The following is a 15770-nucleotide window of genomic DNA, read 5'->3' on the forward strand; positions in this document are numbered from 1 at the left end:
GACATTGGCTGTCCATTAGTATTGTTTCAGTGGGGAGGATGCTGGCGATCCCACTGCATGGCTTGTCGGGTTGGGTTAAAAGTACAGGTGCCACTTCTGCTAACTGCAGTGAGCAAGTCAGACCTGTGGGCAGGGTTCTGTTCGTGAAAATGACATGCCAACGTGTTTCGGTGGAAAGTGAGAAAGCATCAAAGCCTTTTTTGGAAACCAAACCTACTGTGAAGAACTGGGTGTGAATTAGATTGGCTTATGTGCCAGCATAGTCAAATGCACACTGACCTGCTCTGATTCAAATTGACTGCTTTGCTATAAACCAGCTCTGATCATGCTTAGCATTTGAAGTACTGGTGTAGAGCCAGCCCTTATCATGCTTAAGAGTATGAAATCAATGGTTAGTTAGGACTGTCTGGACCCAAGCTACTATGGTCCAGTTTGAGTTTATTTTTCTGAAAAATTAGACTAAGAATGACACACCCCACAGTCATCTAGTCTAAGCCACTGCAATGCAGGAATCTTTTGCCCAACATGGGGCTCGAACCCACAACTCTTGAGATTAAGAGTCTCATATTCTGCCAACTGAGCTATCCCTTGGTCGGTCTGGGGATGAACAAGTTAACAAATGTATTTGTAAAATGCTACAGAATGTATTCCTTATTACTAATTTCAGTGATAACATTCTCCAAGCAGTGTTCTTCCATCTCTGGTCCCCCACTAGATGCTGTTGGACTCTTAGCCAATGGTTAGGGACAATTAGCATTGTAGTCCAAAAATGTTTAGGGACCCAAGGTTGGAAAATACTGCTCTAGTGGACCATGGGCACCAGCCTGCACAGGTAGCTGGTAGAAAGAACAGAATTCTTTCACAAGACACCTCTCCCAATCAAGTTATCCATGAATGATGGCAGAACGTATGCATCCTACTGTTCCCTCTATTCCAACTTCAGTAAGGCAGGGGCTTCATAATTTCAGATTACAACAAAAAACAGAGGAGAAATATGTACTTGGTGGCAACGTGTTAGGGACAAGGAGCTTGGGGAGGACTTTGATCATTCCAACGATGTGTCAACTTCCCTTTCAGGGTTTAGAGAACATGAGGAAAATTCTACTTGATCACACTAAGAGTTCTAAAAGAGAACTCAGACATATGTTTTTGGGAAGCTCAGAAGCAACAATCCTCTGTCCCACTGCTTAACTCCAGCACTGGCTATTCAGAGGTGTAATGCTATGACTAAATAGCCATTGATAGACTATTGACTTGTCTTTATCCTAACTAAACTCATTCTCTAAGTGCCTAACCTTATACAGCCAAAACGGCACCATCCACACACAACAGTGAGGTATCAGCAGACTTGGAGGTTTTTAGATGTCATATGCCCAGTCCTGTGGAATGCTCTCCCAACAGAGATTCAGCAGGCATCTTCCAACTTTTAAGCACCTGCTGAAAGTTTTTCTTTTCTGCCAGGCCTATCAAGGCGATAACGGTACTTCCACAATGGTTATAGATGCCTGTTTTTAACATGTTAATGTTTTTATTCTATGATATTATGTTTCATGTTTCTATTCTGTAAATTGCTTTGATATTTTTATGATAAAGTGGTATATAAATATTTCTTATAAATAAATAGCCCAGTGCAAACTGAACATTCTCAATTCCCATGGAATACTGACTGTTGGCATGGGGGGATGGAACTGGATGTTTGAGAGAATGTCATGGCTGGCTGGTTGCTGCCCTATTTGTTCCACTCCATGCTGCAACACTTTATTGAAATTCCCATGTGTCCCTTTTAAGAAAGCTAACTCTGCCAGCTTAAGAAGGTAGCTCAGTGGAGCAAATCCATGTATTGTTTCTAAAAGTAGTTATGGATAGTAGGCCCCAAGGAATCCTGTCCCCACCAACCCCACCCCAACTTTTCAACTTTACTGAGCGGCAGCTGAATAGGAAACAAGAAGAAGTTGCTGGAAATTCACTAGCCTCTTTCATTGGCAATGCCTGTACCGGCTACCTCTTGAGTTCACAGCATTGGATGCAGAACTCCCAACATCTCCTCCTCCTAAAACTCACAGGGTTTCAGTTCAGACACTCACACAAAGGGGAGCATGTGTTCCACTCCAGCCACCAAGTGTTAATACACCTAAGGAACTCTCAGATGATGCTTCCCACAAAAGCCTGGCTCCAGAATCTTCTTACCTTTCTTGACCTTCTTCTCCTCTTCCCCTTCTCCAGCACCCAGTAGAGTAAAAATGATTCCAGTTTGTGAGTTGATACCCACAGCCGAGACCATCATTCGACCAGAGCCCTCCATCACATGAGTCCCTGTTGAAAAGAGAAGGCAAAATGTGGAGAAAGGCAACCAGGAGGAATGGAGAAAGCACAATGAATTCTGCGAGAAAGTGCAGAGAAAAATAGAAGATGGAGCCTCATTTCTAGGTTCACCTGCGATTTCCAGAGCTTCATGTGTGCGCTAGCTTTGCCATTCATTTCATGTGTGCACTGGCTTCTCCATTAATTTCAATGAAAGGGGCAGCAAAGCATATGCAAATAAGTGCATGCACAGAGCTGGCTTCTCTGGTAAGAAGGAATGGGGAAGCTCTTTCAGATGTGAACTCCATGAGCGAATGAGAGCCCACGTGCCCACAACAGATAGCTGGATAAGGGCAACTCAGTTCTTGAGCTACCCTTGCTTTTTCCTTCCATAGATCCCCATGCCGAAGAAAGGCATCAGGGATGTTACACAGAATGAATTATTTTGTTGGGCAATGAATGGAGCGTCATATTCCAGCACACATCACCATGTGCTTACTGAGAATGAAACAGGAGGAAGAAGCCTGTTATGCTGGCAGTTCAAAGTGTGCATGCTCCTCCAGCAGAGGATCAATCTTTAGGCCTGTCAACATAGCACCTCATTGCTCAGAGTGAAAGAGGATAATCCTGTCTATAACGTCCTAGAGCATCACAACATAACTTCTCTATCACAGAAAAGCTTATGGAATCTCCACTAAGGATGGCCAGCAGGGCATGGATAATTACAAGCAGATGCCCCCAGGATAAAAAGAACTCAAACACAACACCAAATGGGCTGGAGTTCAACTTACTGTCCCTAATGTATACCAGGATCCGAGTTGGCAATCATGACAGACTTACCAGAAAGCAGCATGGGGTCTTTATCCAGAGATTTCTTCACTTGGTCTGACTCCCCAGTCAGAGAGCTCTCATCAATTTTCAGATCATTGCCTTGGATCAGGATCCCGTCTGCAGGCAACAAATCACCTGGAAGAAGCAAAAATCAACATACTCTCAAGAGTTTCCAGCTATTCTCCACCAAACCTGAAGTGACTCCATTTTCACTAATTTCTGAGATCCAGAAATACACCAAACTTGCATTTCTACAGAAAGACAGGTTATGGGGTTGGTGTGATGCTTGCAGGAAAGAAAGTTCAGAACAGATATAGACAGTATGCGGGTTTTCAGGCAGGCTAATAACTGGGATGCGTTAATATGAATCTGAAGGAATCTGATGTTTTCATCTTCAACCTTATTTTTTGGCTCAGAAATCTTATTTGCACAACTACTGAATACCCATGAGTGACCTCAGTGCTGGGTTCTTCATACTACACAGCCATTTCCCTCCTCACTTCTTTCTAGAAATGCCCATCTTCCAATTCTGTTGGTCAGAAATAGGAGGGAGAGTTAAGGAGAAAGAGGGCTAATGGATTTTTGGTGTATTGTTGGAAGATGGGCATTTCTCTGACCAACTCTATAATACACCAAAAATCCATTAGCTCTCTTTCTCCTTAACTTACTGTTAGTTTCCCCATCCCTGCCGTTTGCCCATAATATCTTCCCACATCATTTTTCACCTCCTACACCATACCAACACAACACTGCCCCAGCTGCTCTCATAACTTTCAGGCCTATCACACCCACCTCTATCATCGGGAATGAAGTTCTCTGATGGATAAGAGACATTTCCACTGCCAGTGCAGAACATTCACATAGCTCAGGGATAATAACGAATGACAAAAACACCGTGACATATGGAAAGAAGGAGCAGATTGTCCAGCCAGTTACCGTATTTCACTCACCATACTTGATCTGAGCAATATCCCCCACCACAATCTCAGCCACAGGGATTTGGATAACCTGCCCCTTCCGGATGACCGTGAACTTCTGTTCCTGTTCGATCCGACTTTGGAGACCCCGGAACTGCTTCTCTTTGCTCCAGTCATTGAAGGCCGTGACCAGCACCACAATAAAGACCGAGAAGAGGATGGCTGCCCCTTCAATCCATCCAGCTTGAGCCTCACCTTCATCCTCTACGCCAGCTGCTGCTTGCCCACACACTGCCATGGGATGACAGAGAGAGAGAGAGAGAGAGAGAGAATGTTTTCAGTAACAAACTTACTTTTACAGCCACTCTCTGCCAGTTGCCCTTCACAAAAAACCATAAAACGGAATTATTTGTTTGTGACACTAGCATAATACTTGCTACCTGCCCATATTATGATGAGCAGGTAGTGAGACGAGGGAAGTAATAATGTTCTCCAAACCATTAATACAAAATAAGGAAGGAACTAGTCTGGGGATTTTTTTTGTAACAAGTGCCCTTGGTGAGTCCCTTTGAAAGCAGAGGAAGGCACATTGCACTAGAAGCTCAGAATGACAAAGAGTCAAAAAGGGAGGAATTATTTTTATCCACATAATAAAGGTCACTACATAGCATATTAACACATTTTCAAAAGCATAAGTCTAAAACCCTCTACACACTGACCAAAAGTGAATCCTGCTGGACACAGCAGGACTTACTTCTGAGGGAAAATGTGTGAAGATTGGGCCTGGAGCCTTGTAGCTGGACAGTGGCAAGGAAAGTCTGTGCACAGTTGATGGAAAACTCCTATTCATTGAAGGAGACATGCTCAGGGACAGCCCATTCACAAGGCATTAAATGTATTGATGACACCGACCAAGGACATTTAAGAAACATAAAATAACAAAAGTACCACTCGCTCTTTTCTCAATGTCATTCTGGCCCTATTTATTGCCCTTTCCTCAGCTATTCCAAACCACCTTGGCTCACAGGTTCAACATTACTCTGTCTCTGAAAGGTCATACCCATACAAAACCATTAGGAAAAATGGTTTCCTCTCTTGGTTTGACTTGTTACCCCACAAAGCTATCCCACCCCCAAATTCAGGGGAAACAAGGAAAAGTCCACAAACCAAAGCAAACTGTCAGAAGGTACCACAATGGTTCTCTCTGACCCCCCCAAACCCCAAAGCCATCCCCAACACACACCTTAACTTCTCTCCTCTCCATCCTTCCCATCTTAGGGAAGCAGTAAACAACTGTACCTAGTATCCTAGATCATGAAGACTATAATTTCCATGCAGCTGAAAACATGTGAAGGGTCTCAGATGAAAACCTTTGGTGGAATTCAGTGTCGTGTTGATACAATTGTGCCACCAGCACAAGCATTTCTGCTTGGCCGGTGCGGTGATCTCCCCTTCCCAGACCCACCCACACTGTTCTAGGGTTTCTCCTGACCCCATTACAACAGATTTGGGAGAGGCGTGGGCTGTCTGGGAGGGGCACCCTCTTGTGCTACCAGGAATCTCTGTGCTGGCTTCCACTAGCCTGCCATATTGCTTAAATCTGGCTCTCTGTGTTCGCAGTGACTTCAGATTTGTAGGAGCGGATCACTTGATGTTGCTATCACCAAGTAATGAATACGCAAGCATGAGCCAGCCCCTGGGATCTTAAAGTTGGAAGGGACTACTGAGCTATCAGGTTTAGCATCTGCCTGCAAGGCAGAACCAGAAATGGCTGTGGTTCTTTGAAGCTCCCTAAGATACTTGCTAGCAATCCGCCCTGCTTCTTTTGGGATGCAGGCTGAGAGCCATTCTTGTTTAGACAAGGTTTTTTAATATCCCTTAGGACTCGGGTTTTAGCTGGTTTATCTAATGCTTTTGAGGTTGCTATATTTTAACTATGTTTATTACTGTTTTATGTGTATTCTACCATGTTGGAAGCCACCCTGATTGTAAGATGGGTGAGCTACACATAAAACTAAAATCAAGTTACCTATATGTCAGAAGCAGTGCCAAAAGATGACAGCCGGTGCCTGCAAAGTGGATGGCTCCAGATAATTCAGGCAAGTACCCAGATGTTATAGAGTGGGGCAGAAACCTCCCCAGGGCCACCAGCTAATCCAGTTTGGGGAAGATTTTTTCCCCAAGCCCAAATACGGCTCACAGCAATTACACTGTGTATACATCTGCAAGTACACTGGAAAAATCTGGGAATATTTTATTTATTAAGTTGTTGTTTTTTACTCCTTTCCACTTAAAGTAGCACTCATAGCAGCTTACACTTTAAATTGCAATATAAAACCCTTCAAACTATATAAAAATAATAGCCTAACCCAGCTCAACCCAAATGCAACAGCTGTAACACCAGACGATAACAAAAATGGGTGAAGAGGACAGTGTTTGCTGACATATAAAAGAAATTGATGATGGTGACAGGTGAATTTGTCTGGGAAGGGAATTGCACCTCTGGAGCGTCACTACCCAAAACTACTTTCAGGTGGCATTGTTTACAATGGCTTTCGCTAATTAAACAGAATTAATTTTGAGTGTGTTTATTGTGCACAGGAGCCACCTAAAAATAATGCCATCTGAGAAAAGAGCCTGACTATAATCATGGTTGTGGGAAATTTGACTCCCTGAAGGTTCAACATGCAAGAACAGAACGTGGAATGTAGCACAGAATTTGGAATCTTGAGAACTTTCAGGGGGAGTATTAAGGAAGAATACTATGAAACGTATGAAGCCTCTACTCCTGCAATCTGGCATCATCAAAAAATGGCCCACAGCAGTACACGCACACGCACACACTGCTTCTGATCTTACTGTTTTCTTTAGTGCTGACATTATCAAAACCAGCACTGCACTTTAAAAATCACAGGACTTAGACCGGGCTGCTAAGAACAGCCTGCTTTAGCTAGCGAATTTTTAGGGGAAATATTTAAATTTTATTTATTTTTAAAATTATTTATATCGACCACACTGTATTGTAAAAATAGTAGGCCCTTGGCCAGGGTCTTGTTAGTCTGTTAGAAACATCTACATCAAAATGGCCTTGATCTCACTTTTCAGGAAACAAATCAAATCAGGTGAGAGCAAGTCCAAATATCTGTCACTGTTCTGTAACCTTTCTGCAGGCCACCTGAATAGAGCTTGCAGGCCACCATCCGAAAACCTTTGTTCATCAGAGCTCTGTTGATGTGCAGCCCTTTCGCTTCTCCATTGTTCTGTAAGGAGGAAATTTGGACTAATCTTTACTGGAAACCATGCAGCATGCAGAAGAGGAGAGAATTACTACTAAATTCCCCAAACTGCAGAGATAATATCTTTCTAGACAACAAAAAGACGTCCTCTGATCAACTTGCTTTCATCCATGAGCCTGATGGATGCTGCTAAAGGCTTAGCGTAAAGCTTTTTGAAATGTCCATGGAGGTTCGTCCACACAGCAGGCAGTAACTGACGCAATTATAAACACATTAGCTGGTAAAGGTAAGCTCTATAAAAAGACCAGCTTGCTGAGCAGCAAGGGCCACACTGGAAATTTGCCGTGAGCCGTGGGCTACATCTAGTTTTCAGATTTAATTGTGTGGAATGTGAATGGTGGTCATAATCTTGCAGCAGCAGAGCCACTTAAAATTGTGGGGTTCTTGGTCCCAGACCGCCTAGTGGGCATATTACATGAAAATTTCCACAGGAGTGTAGATGTCTGTTGCACGTTAAAGATGAACAAATTTCACTGTGGCATAAGCACTCCTGAATGGCTCAAGTAATGTAAATGGTGGAGTTAAATGGAACAGAATGCAACAGCAGAGCCTGTGACAATTCTGTTAGAGCTTACATGCAGGCCACTTACATGCCACTTCACATCAGTAGTAATTGACCAACCATATTAGAGCAGTTGAGGAAAGCAGCAATTCAACTACAGCTTATCAGTGTGGTTCCACACACACCTATTTAGGAGATATCTCCATTGCATTCAGAGAAACCTACTTCCAGGTGAGTCTAAATGGATGTTAACTAAGCCCAGTGGCCCTTCACAGCAGTAGTGATGAGCAACCTTCTTCCTTATGCACCTGCCCATATACTGAAGCCATCATCAGGGACCAGGGACAAGCTGCTTCTGCTCTCTGAAATTAGGTGGATGTCTTAGTGGAAATTAAGTGGAAGCCTTCTTGGCTGAAGCACCTAGCCCTCCCACCCCAGGGAGACTCACTTGGCAACCAATCCTATGTCTTCATGGTGCCAGGTAAAGATAAATTCCATCAAATTGCGATCTAAATTGGCTTTATTCTGCCTCCGTGATATTCTCATGTGTTTTAATCATGCCTCTGCTATCTTAATATGTTTGGTATGTTGTTTTGATATGGTTTTAATTACTCTTATAGATTGTTCGCTGCCCTGAGAGTATATTGCTGAAGGGCACAGCAGACATATTAAAGAAAGTAAAAAATATGTAAATCTTCAGAGAGAGAAAAATCTTGTGCTAAATTTTGTATCCAGAGGAGCAGAATGCTACAACCTCTTCATATGAGTGTACATATGTAAGTTCAACAAATATGCACATAGTTGCTTCTTTGTGTTATTTAATCTTCTTGTGCTGGTCATTAGCAGCAAAAAAATCTGCAATTCACTGAAGCCCTGCCACTTGCTCATTCAAATCCTACTCATCTGAAGTTTCATTAGGCACGGCCCACATACTTTCATTCAAGCCTATTTACACAGTCATAAAATCTAAAAAAAAGAAAGCTTTTTTTTTAAAAGAAAAAATGAATTCTAGGTCCAGTACCAAATTCTGTGCATGCGCTGAAGCATGGAATAAACAGCAACCTCTCCCATAGCAAATCTCATGTCTAAAAGCATTGTGGGAGAAATTATCATACTCAAATCTACTGGAGCATTGGTTATCCCATGAATTTGAGAGTGGCGAACAGATGGAATGTACAGTGGTGCCTCGCAAGACGAAAAGAATCCGTTCCGCGAGTCTCTTCGTCTAGCGGTTTTTTCATCTTGCGAAGCAAGCCCATTGACGGATTAGCAGATTAGCGCTATTAGAGGCTTTTAGCGGCTTATCGGCTTAGGAAAAGGGGGGGGGGAGGGAAAAAACCCCGCAGGAACTCGCAAGACATTTTCGTCTTGTGAAGCAAGCCCAAAGGAAATTCATTTTGCGAAGCACCTCCAAAACGGAAAACTCTTTCGTTTAGCGAGTTTTCCGTCTTGCGAGGCATTCGTCTTGCGGGGCACCACTGTACAATCCCCTCCCACATGAAGTCATGGGAGTGATTTGTGGGACCAACCTAGAGTAGACTTCTCTTAGCTGGTGTCCTTTAGGTATTTAAACTACAACTCCCATCAACCCCTGTCTTCATGGCCAAGAATGGTGGGAGACTGCAGGCAGGTTAAGACCAAGGCATGCGAACATGACAAATAACATCTGGTGGGTTCCAAGTTGGAGAAGAATGAGTTAATGGAGGTCCTGTGAATTTAATATATATTCATTTATTCAAACAATTTATATATCCCTTAATGGCAATAGTCTCTAAATGGCTTACAAAGATGCAATGCAAAAAATAAAAATCAGTTAAAACTATAAGATCAGATGTCAATAAAAATGCCTGCTTGGGTGATGATGATTTAAAAACCATTAGGCTCTGGAAGTTAAGCAGAGAGGCGCCTGTTTGACCTCAACTGGAAGGCAGTTCCATAAAATAGAGCCCACATTACTAAATGCATGGCTCCTAGTGGCTACCAGTCATGTACCTGAGCCACGGGAACAACTAACACAGACTCACCTGAAGTCTCAGTGATCAGGCAAGGATATAAGGGATTTAACAACTTATGAGAGACTTAACAGGAAAAGCATTTTCATTCCCTTCCCCTATATCCATATGCCAATAAAATATGTCTCTTTATTCTCTCTGGAATTAATTTTTAGATCCCATATAAGATATGTTAACATATAATTTAACATTTCCCTAATTCAATTTTAATAACAGGGCACAATCAGCTACTTTACTGAGGGGCTTTGGAATGCCTCAGGGCTCAGAGATCACTGGATAGAAGGCCCTAAATTAAGAAGTACAGCTGAAAAAGTGGCACATTTTCGGCAATAAATCTAAAGCACTGTCACAAATTGATCTTTCAATAAGAGACATTTAAGAGCAAATTGATAAGCTAGACAGCAATAAGTCACACAGAACAGATGGTATTCACTCAAAAGTACCAGAGATCAGAACAATGAAATTACAAAAACTGCTAACTGTATAAAATCAGTTTATGTGGCAGAGGTACAGAAGGCAGTCATTGTAATGCTGCATTCTATGTGTGTATGTGTGTGTCTTAAAGGCTATAAAGTTGTTTGTGGAACTGTAGGACAGTGAGTCACTTTAGTCCCAGAAAAATCAGTGAAAATTGTAGTAGTCAGAAGAGAATTGGTATAGTCCACCCACGGGATGACCTTATAGAGCAGCCACATTAAAAACAGCTCCTGCTAAAAGCACATTTAAGATAAAGGCTCAAGATATGCCTTAGGTGAGCACTAAGGCCTGTAAAAATACTTAGGGACCAGAATTCAGGCTGACAACAGGGTCAGGATAGAAACAGACACAGGACCATTTGTCAAAGGGAACACCAACCAAGTGCTGAACAGGATACGGGCCCAGAGAGTAACTTAAGCCAGCACTCAGGCTCCAAGAGATAAAAGACTCAAGAAGAAACTAAGACACATTTGACAAGATGGGAATGACTGGAAGACTCCTCAAATGCCCAGGTGAGCACCAAAGCTTTTGAGCAGCTCCAAAGAAAAATGGTTTTCAAGGAAGGGCAAGTAGGAATATCCTTCAAGGCACAGCTTCCTGGAGCTAGCTAAGGTCAAGACAGGAGAAGGAAGACAGCACATGAAAAGATGAAGAACTGAGGACAGGAGAAATAATCTGGATCCATGGACAATAATAGGAAGAGATGTGTGCAGTGTCTTAGTGAATCAGGCTATATTCTGGGATAGCCAAGCATAAATGGAAGTTCTCCAGGACTGAGCTTTGGACCTGGAAACACCATGGATCCTCTGGAATCTCCCCATGCTATTACCCAACTCCTAATACTTCCTCATCACTGCCCTTCTCCCTTGTCTTCTTCCCTCCTGGACAAACCATTTTTCCAGGCTGAGAGAGGGCAGCTTAATTTATGTTGCTAAGCAACTACCAATGACAAATGGTTAGATCAGCTGCTTGACAGTTCTTGACCACTATGGGGTAAATATCCTGCTTACTAATGTGATGGCCCTGTGGATGTTGCTGTACTCAAGTCAAGCAAGATGACTACCTCAAAATATTATGACCCGGGCACGGCCTGAAACATGGCAATAAGAAACAGTAACATGGGCAGCAGGATAAATTCTAGGGAAGAGACATTGTGCCTATCTCTGACACTACAGCTTCTTAGTGAAGAATCTTCTGGACTGACTCCTCCCAGGGTGGCCATTGGTTCCTCCTGGACAGGAAAGAGTGTAAGAGAGCTTCCTGTTTCAGTGCAACTTTGCTCTGGTGTGTTATGAGTTTCTGGCTTTCAGTCCTGCCTTCTGGTTTGCCCTCTCTCATCCCAATTGCTCTTCAGTCTGGACTCCCAGTTCCTGACTCACTCCAAATGTCTGCCCACGGCCCAGCCCTGACAACAGGATGACCACCTACTCCATGTCTAGTCATGTCACAAACTGTGACACTCACCTGGCAAGTGAGGGGAACATATTTCTAGCATTGCAGGCATTGTAAATGATGCTGTAGGATGATAAGGATAGACTGAATGGAACGATTTTACAAAAAAAAACAAAATGACTTGGCAGTGAAATGCCAAATGAAATTCAGTGCAATGAGTGCAAAGTAATGCTCACTGGAAACGACTATTTAATGTAAGCATAGAATATCGAGCTCTAAATCACCACTCAGAAAACAGATTTTGGAGTCATTTTTCATTGCTGAAATAAACAATGCACCACTGTAGCTATGAAGGTAAGCCAAGAGGTTAGAAACTATTAGGAGAAAAGAAAGGGGATGGCGAGAGAACAACACAAGAAAAAGCTAACAATGCCCATATCAAAAATCATTGCTGCTGTGTGCACAACTTGATTCCATGAGCTGTTCTATTATATCACACACAAAAAGAAGGCAGAATAGAGCTGGAGGGGAGCAAACTGTTGAGAACAGGGAACAAAAAATATCAATGCCAAGGATAATTTCCATTATGAGGAAATCCCTTAAAGTCTTAACAGTACTTGTCCTTTGAGGGATGGCATCATGGATGAAAGTAAGACTATGGAACATCCACAAGGAAAGGGCAGAAAAAGTGAATGAGGAACTTGAATTTTTGTCTGGTCTCTATGATGGTATCTTGCACAGATGGAGATCCATCCCATCATTAGATTTCCCAAGAAAACAAGTAGGGAGCAACTCAATGAAATCAACCATTACCAGCTTTCATGAAAAATTGTTTTTATGTAATGCACTGTTAATCTATAAAACTCTTGTTCACAGGATTTGTGGAGGCTTTTAGAATAACAGATGAAACAGATGAAAAATAAAAATAAAAATAAAGGATTCCCTTTATTTGTGCCAAAGTGATCATCAAAGCTTTAGAGTATCTCCAAAGATAAAACTTCCAGAGTAGGAATATCATTCAAGGGCTAGATAAGATCCAGACAGGAGAAGCAGAACAAGTGCATGACAAGAAGATTGTTGGCTGCTACCATGACAGTAAGAGTATACAAACTCCCCACTCCCTTAAACCTCAAGCTCTTTCCTGCATTCCGTCTAGTCTCTGTCAGTCACAGGACACTGGACTGAATTAATCATTGGTCTTACTCAACGTGGAATTCTTAACTGATGGGTTCTGTAGGAAACAGCCACTGTGAGGAAGGCTAAGTCAAGACGCCCCGCTGATAATGGTCGTAACCCACAGGTTAGCAAGAAGAGTCATCACAAGCTAGCCAAAATCAGTAAGTCATGGCTCAGTTATTTCCTAACCAGAGGCTACTAAGGTATAGTTTAGGGCTGGGGTTGTTGGGCATTGTGGTCTGAAATATCTGGAGGGCACCAGATTGGTGAAGGCTGTTTTAGAGTCAGTGGTCAGCACTCACCTAATCCCAATGTATTTATCACCCTTCCTATGCTTTTAAAACATCTTTGCTAATGCTGTTACAAAATTATTTCAAGTAAGAATAATTTGTTTTTTTCTTGCATGCTCTTAATTTTGGACACAGTATGAGCGAACACCAACAAGTACATTTAATGGTTTTCTTCCCACCTTCCCTTATCTCTGTGAATGATAGTACTCATGGACTAATTACATATCAGATTGACCATAACAGTGTCTCTTCTCTTGTGCTCGAAACTATTATTGGGCTGTATCTCCTGGGAGGGAGGGAAGGTCTGAGATGAGGTAAATTTACGGAGGGCAAGCCCATCAACAGCTCCTAGCCATGATGGCTAAGCTCTACCTCCACTCTCAGATGCAGCATGCTTTTGAATAACAGCTGCTGAGAATTGCAGGTGGGCGGAGAAGCTTGTAGGCTTTCCACAGGCTTCTGGTTGGCCACTGTGAGAACAAGATGCTAGGCTAGAGAAGCCACTGGCCTGATCCAGCAGGCTCCTCTTATGTTCTTTCAAGTGTTTCAGCTCAGCTGCCCTCCTTCCTTGTTCAATACTGTCAACCATCACAGCCTCCTTACTGTCAGGGAAGTGGTTCAATTTGAACTGTCAGCTTACAGCAGCAATACAGACAACAATAAAGACAGAAACAAGTGATATCTCCTTTCCTTTATGAGAGAATTTGGTGGGGGTGGCATTTCAGCCCCATTTTCTCCACTACAGTTTCCATTTCTCAGCCACTGATCTCTACCCAAGTCCATAAAATTATTTGGATACCAGCATAACAAAAATAACTTACGAACAGGATTCCATCTTCTGTTTCTATGCCACTTGGGTAATATTACTGCTTAGGCAGAAATTGCTATAGCATCACTGAAATACCATCCAGCATGTCTACTAGGATTCTGAAATACTGTACAATACAGTGGTACCTCGGGTTAAGAACTTAATTCATTCTGGAGGTCCGTACTTAACCTGAAACTGTTCTTAACCTGAAGCACCACTTTAGCTAATGGGGCCTCCCGCTGCTGCCGCACCATTGGAGCACGATTTCTGTTCTCATCCTGAAGCAAAGTTCTTAACCTGAAGCACTATTTCTGGGTTAGCGGAGTCTGTAACCTGAAGCGTATGTAACCTGAAGCATATGTAACCCGAGGTACCACTGTATTATAGACAGGAAATTTTAGGGCAGTGGTGGCGCCGGGGGGGGGGGGGCGGATCCTGCATCTAAAGCCAACTACACTGAATTTCCTTTGAGAATGTTTTGAAGTGATTAGGAGTAGCTCCTTTAATTGACAGAAGTTTTTGGATCAAGCTGTATGTTATTTGTTCATTGCAGTTGGCACTGTTAAGAGGGGAAGGCCTAGGGAGCCGAGACTTGTAAGAGGGTAAGCGAGAAAGTGGGCAGGAAAACACAGCCAGGCTGCCAGCTGGGGAATTGGGGGGGGGGGGGAAGAGACTATATTGTGTTTTAACTCTCAATCAGGTAAGGGAACAAAGAAGGGAGAATATAAAATTAAATGTTCAGCTAGGGAAAATTCAGCACAGATTAACAGTTAACATAGATTTACACTCAGTGAAGGTCTGGACCCAGCAACACCCAAAACAGTCATTTATAGAGAGCACAGATTATTAAGTCTATGAAATGAGAAGGATTTGGTTTATCTTACAAGGCAAGTCACTTGTTCTAAGAAATGTGAAGGATCTACTTTATGTTACAAGGTGAGCCATTTTCTAAAGCAGAGATGAGGATTCATTGTTTCTAAAGCCATTCATTGTTTCTAAAGCCATTCATTGGTCTTATTCAACATCTTTATCAATGACTTGGATGATGGGCTCAAGGGCATCCTGATCAGATTTGCCAAATTTGTCAAACCTTGACAGATTAGAGAACTGGGCCAAAACAAACAAGATGAATTTTAACAGGGAGAAATGTAAAGTATTGCACTTGGGCAAAAAAAATGAGAGGTACAAATACAAGATGGGTGACACCTGGCTTGAGAGAAGTACATGTGAAAAGGATCTAGGAGTCTTGGTTGACCACAAACTTGACATGAGCCAACAGTGTGACGCGGCAGCTAAAAAAGCCAATGCAATTCTGGGCTGCATCAATAGGAGTATAGCATCTAGATCAAGGGAAGTAATAGTGCCACTGTATTCTGCTCTGGTCAGACCTCACCTGGAGTACTGTGTCCAGTTCTGGGCACCACAGTTTAAGAAGGACACTGACAAACTGGAATGTGTCCAGAGGAGGGCAACCAAAATGGTCAAAGGCCTGGAAATGATGCCTTATGAGGAACGGCTAAGGGAGCTGGGCATGTTTAGCCTGGAGAAGAGGAGGTTAAGGGGTGATATGATAGCCATGTTCAAATATATAAAAGGATGTCACATAGAGGAGGGAGAAAGATTGTTTTCTGCTGCTCCAGAGAAGCGGAAACGGAGCAATGGATCCAAACTACAAGAAAGAAGATTCCACCTAAACATTAGGAAGAACTTCCTGACAGTAAGAGCTGTTTGACAGTGGAATTTGCTGCCAAGGAGTGTGGTGGAGTCT

At 42.7% G+C, this 15770-nt stretch overlaps 1 protein-coding gene across 7 annotated transcripts in view; it reads right to left on the bottom strand.

The window, feature by feature from the left end:
* Positions 1-15770, bottom strand: part of ATP2B4 (ATPase plasma membrane Ca2+ transporting 4) — a 165964-nt gene that overhangs the window by 52482 nt on the left and 97712 nt on the right. For all 7 annotated transcript variants that reach the window (XM_081914550.1, XM_081914547.1, XM_081914553.1 and 4 more), the window contains exons 4-6: positions 4083-4340; positions 3142-3267; positions 2188-2313 (exon numbers count right to left, since the gene is read on the bottom strand). In XM_081914550.1, the coding sequence (XP_081770676.1) occupies positions 2188-2313; positions 3142-3267; positions 4083-4340 (510 nt within the window). The remainder of the gene's footprint in view (positions 1-2187; positions 2314-3141; positions 3268-4082; positions 4341-15770) is intronic.

Source organism: Podarcis melisellensis (assembly GCF_964234715.1).
Source record: "Podarcis melisellensis genome assembly, chromosome: 6".
Lineage (NCBI taxonomy): Eukaryota > Metazoa > Chordata > Lepidosauria > Squamata > Lacertidae > Podarcis > Podarcis melisellensis.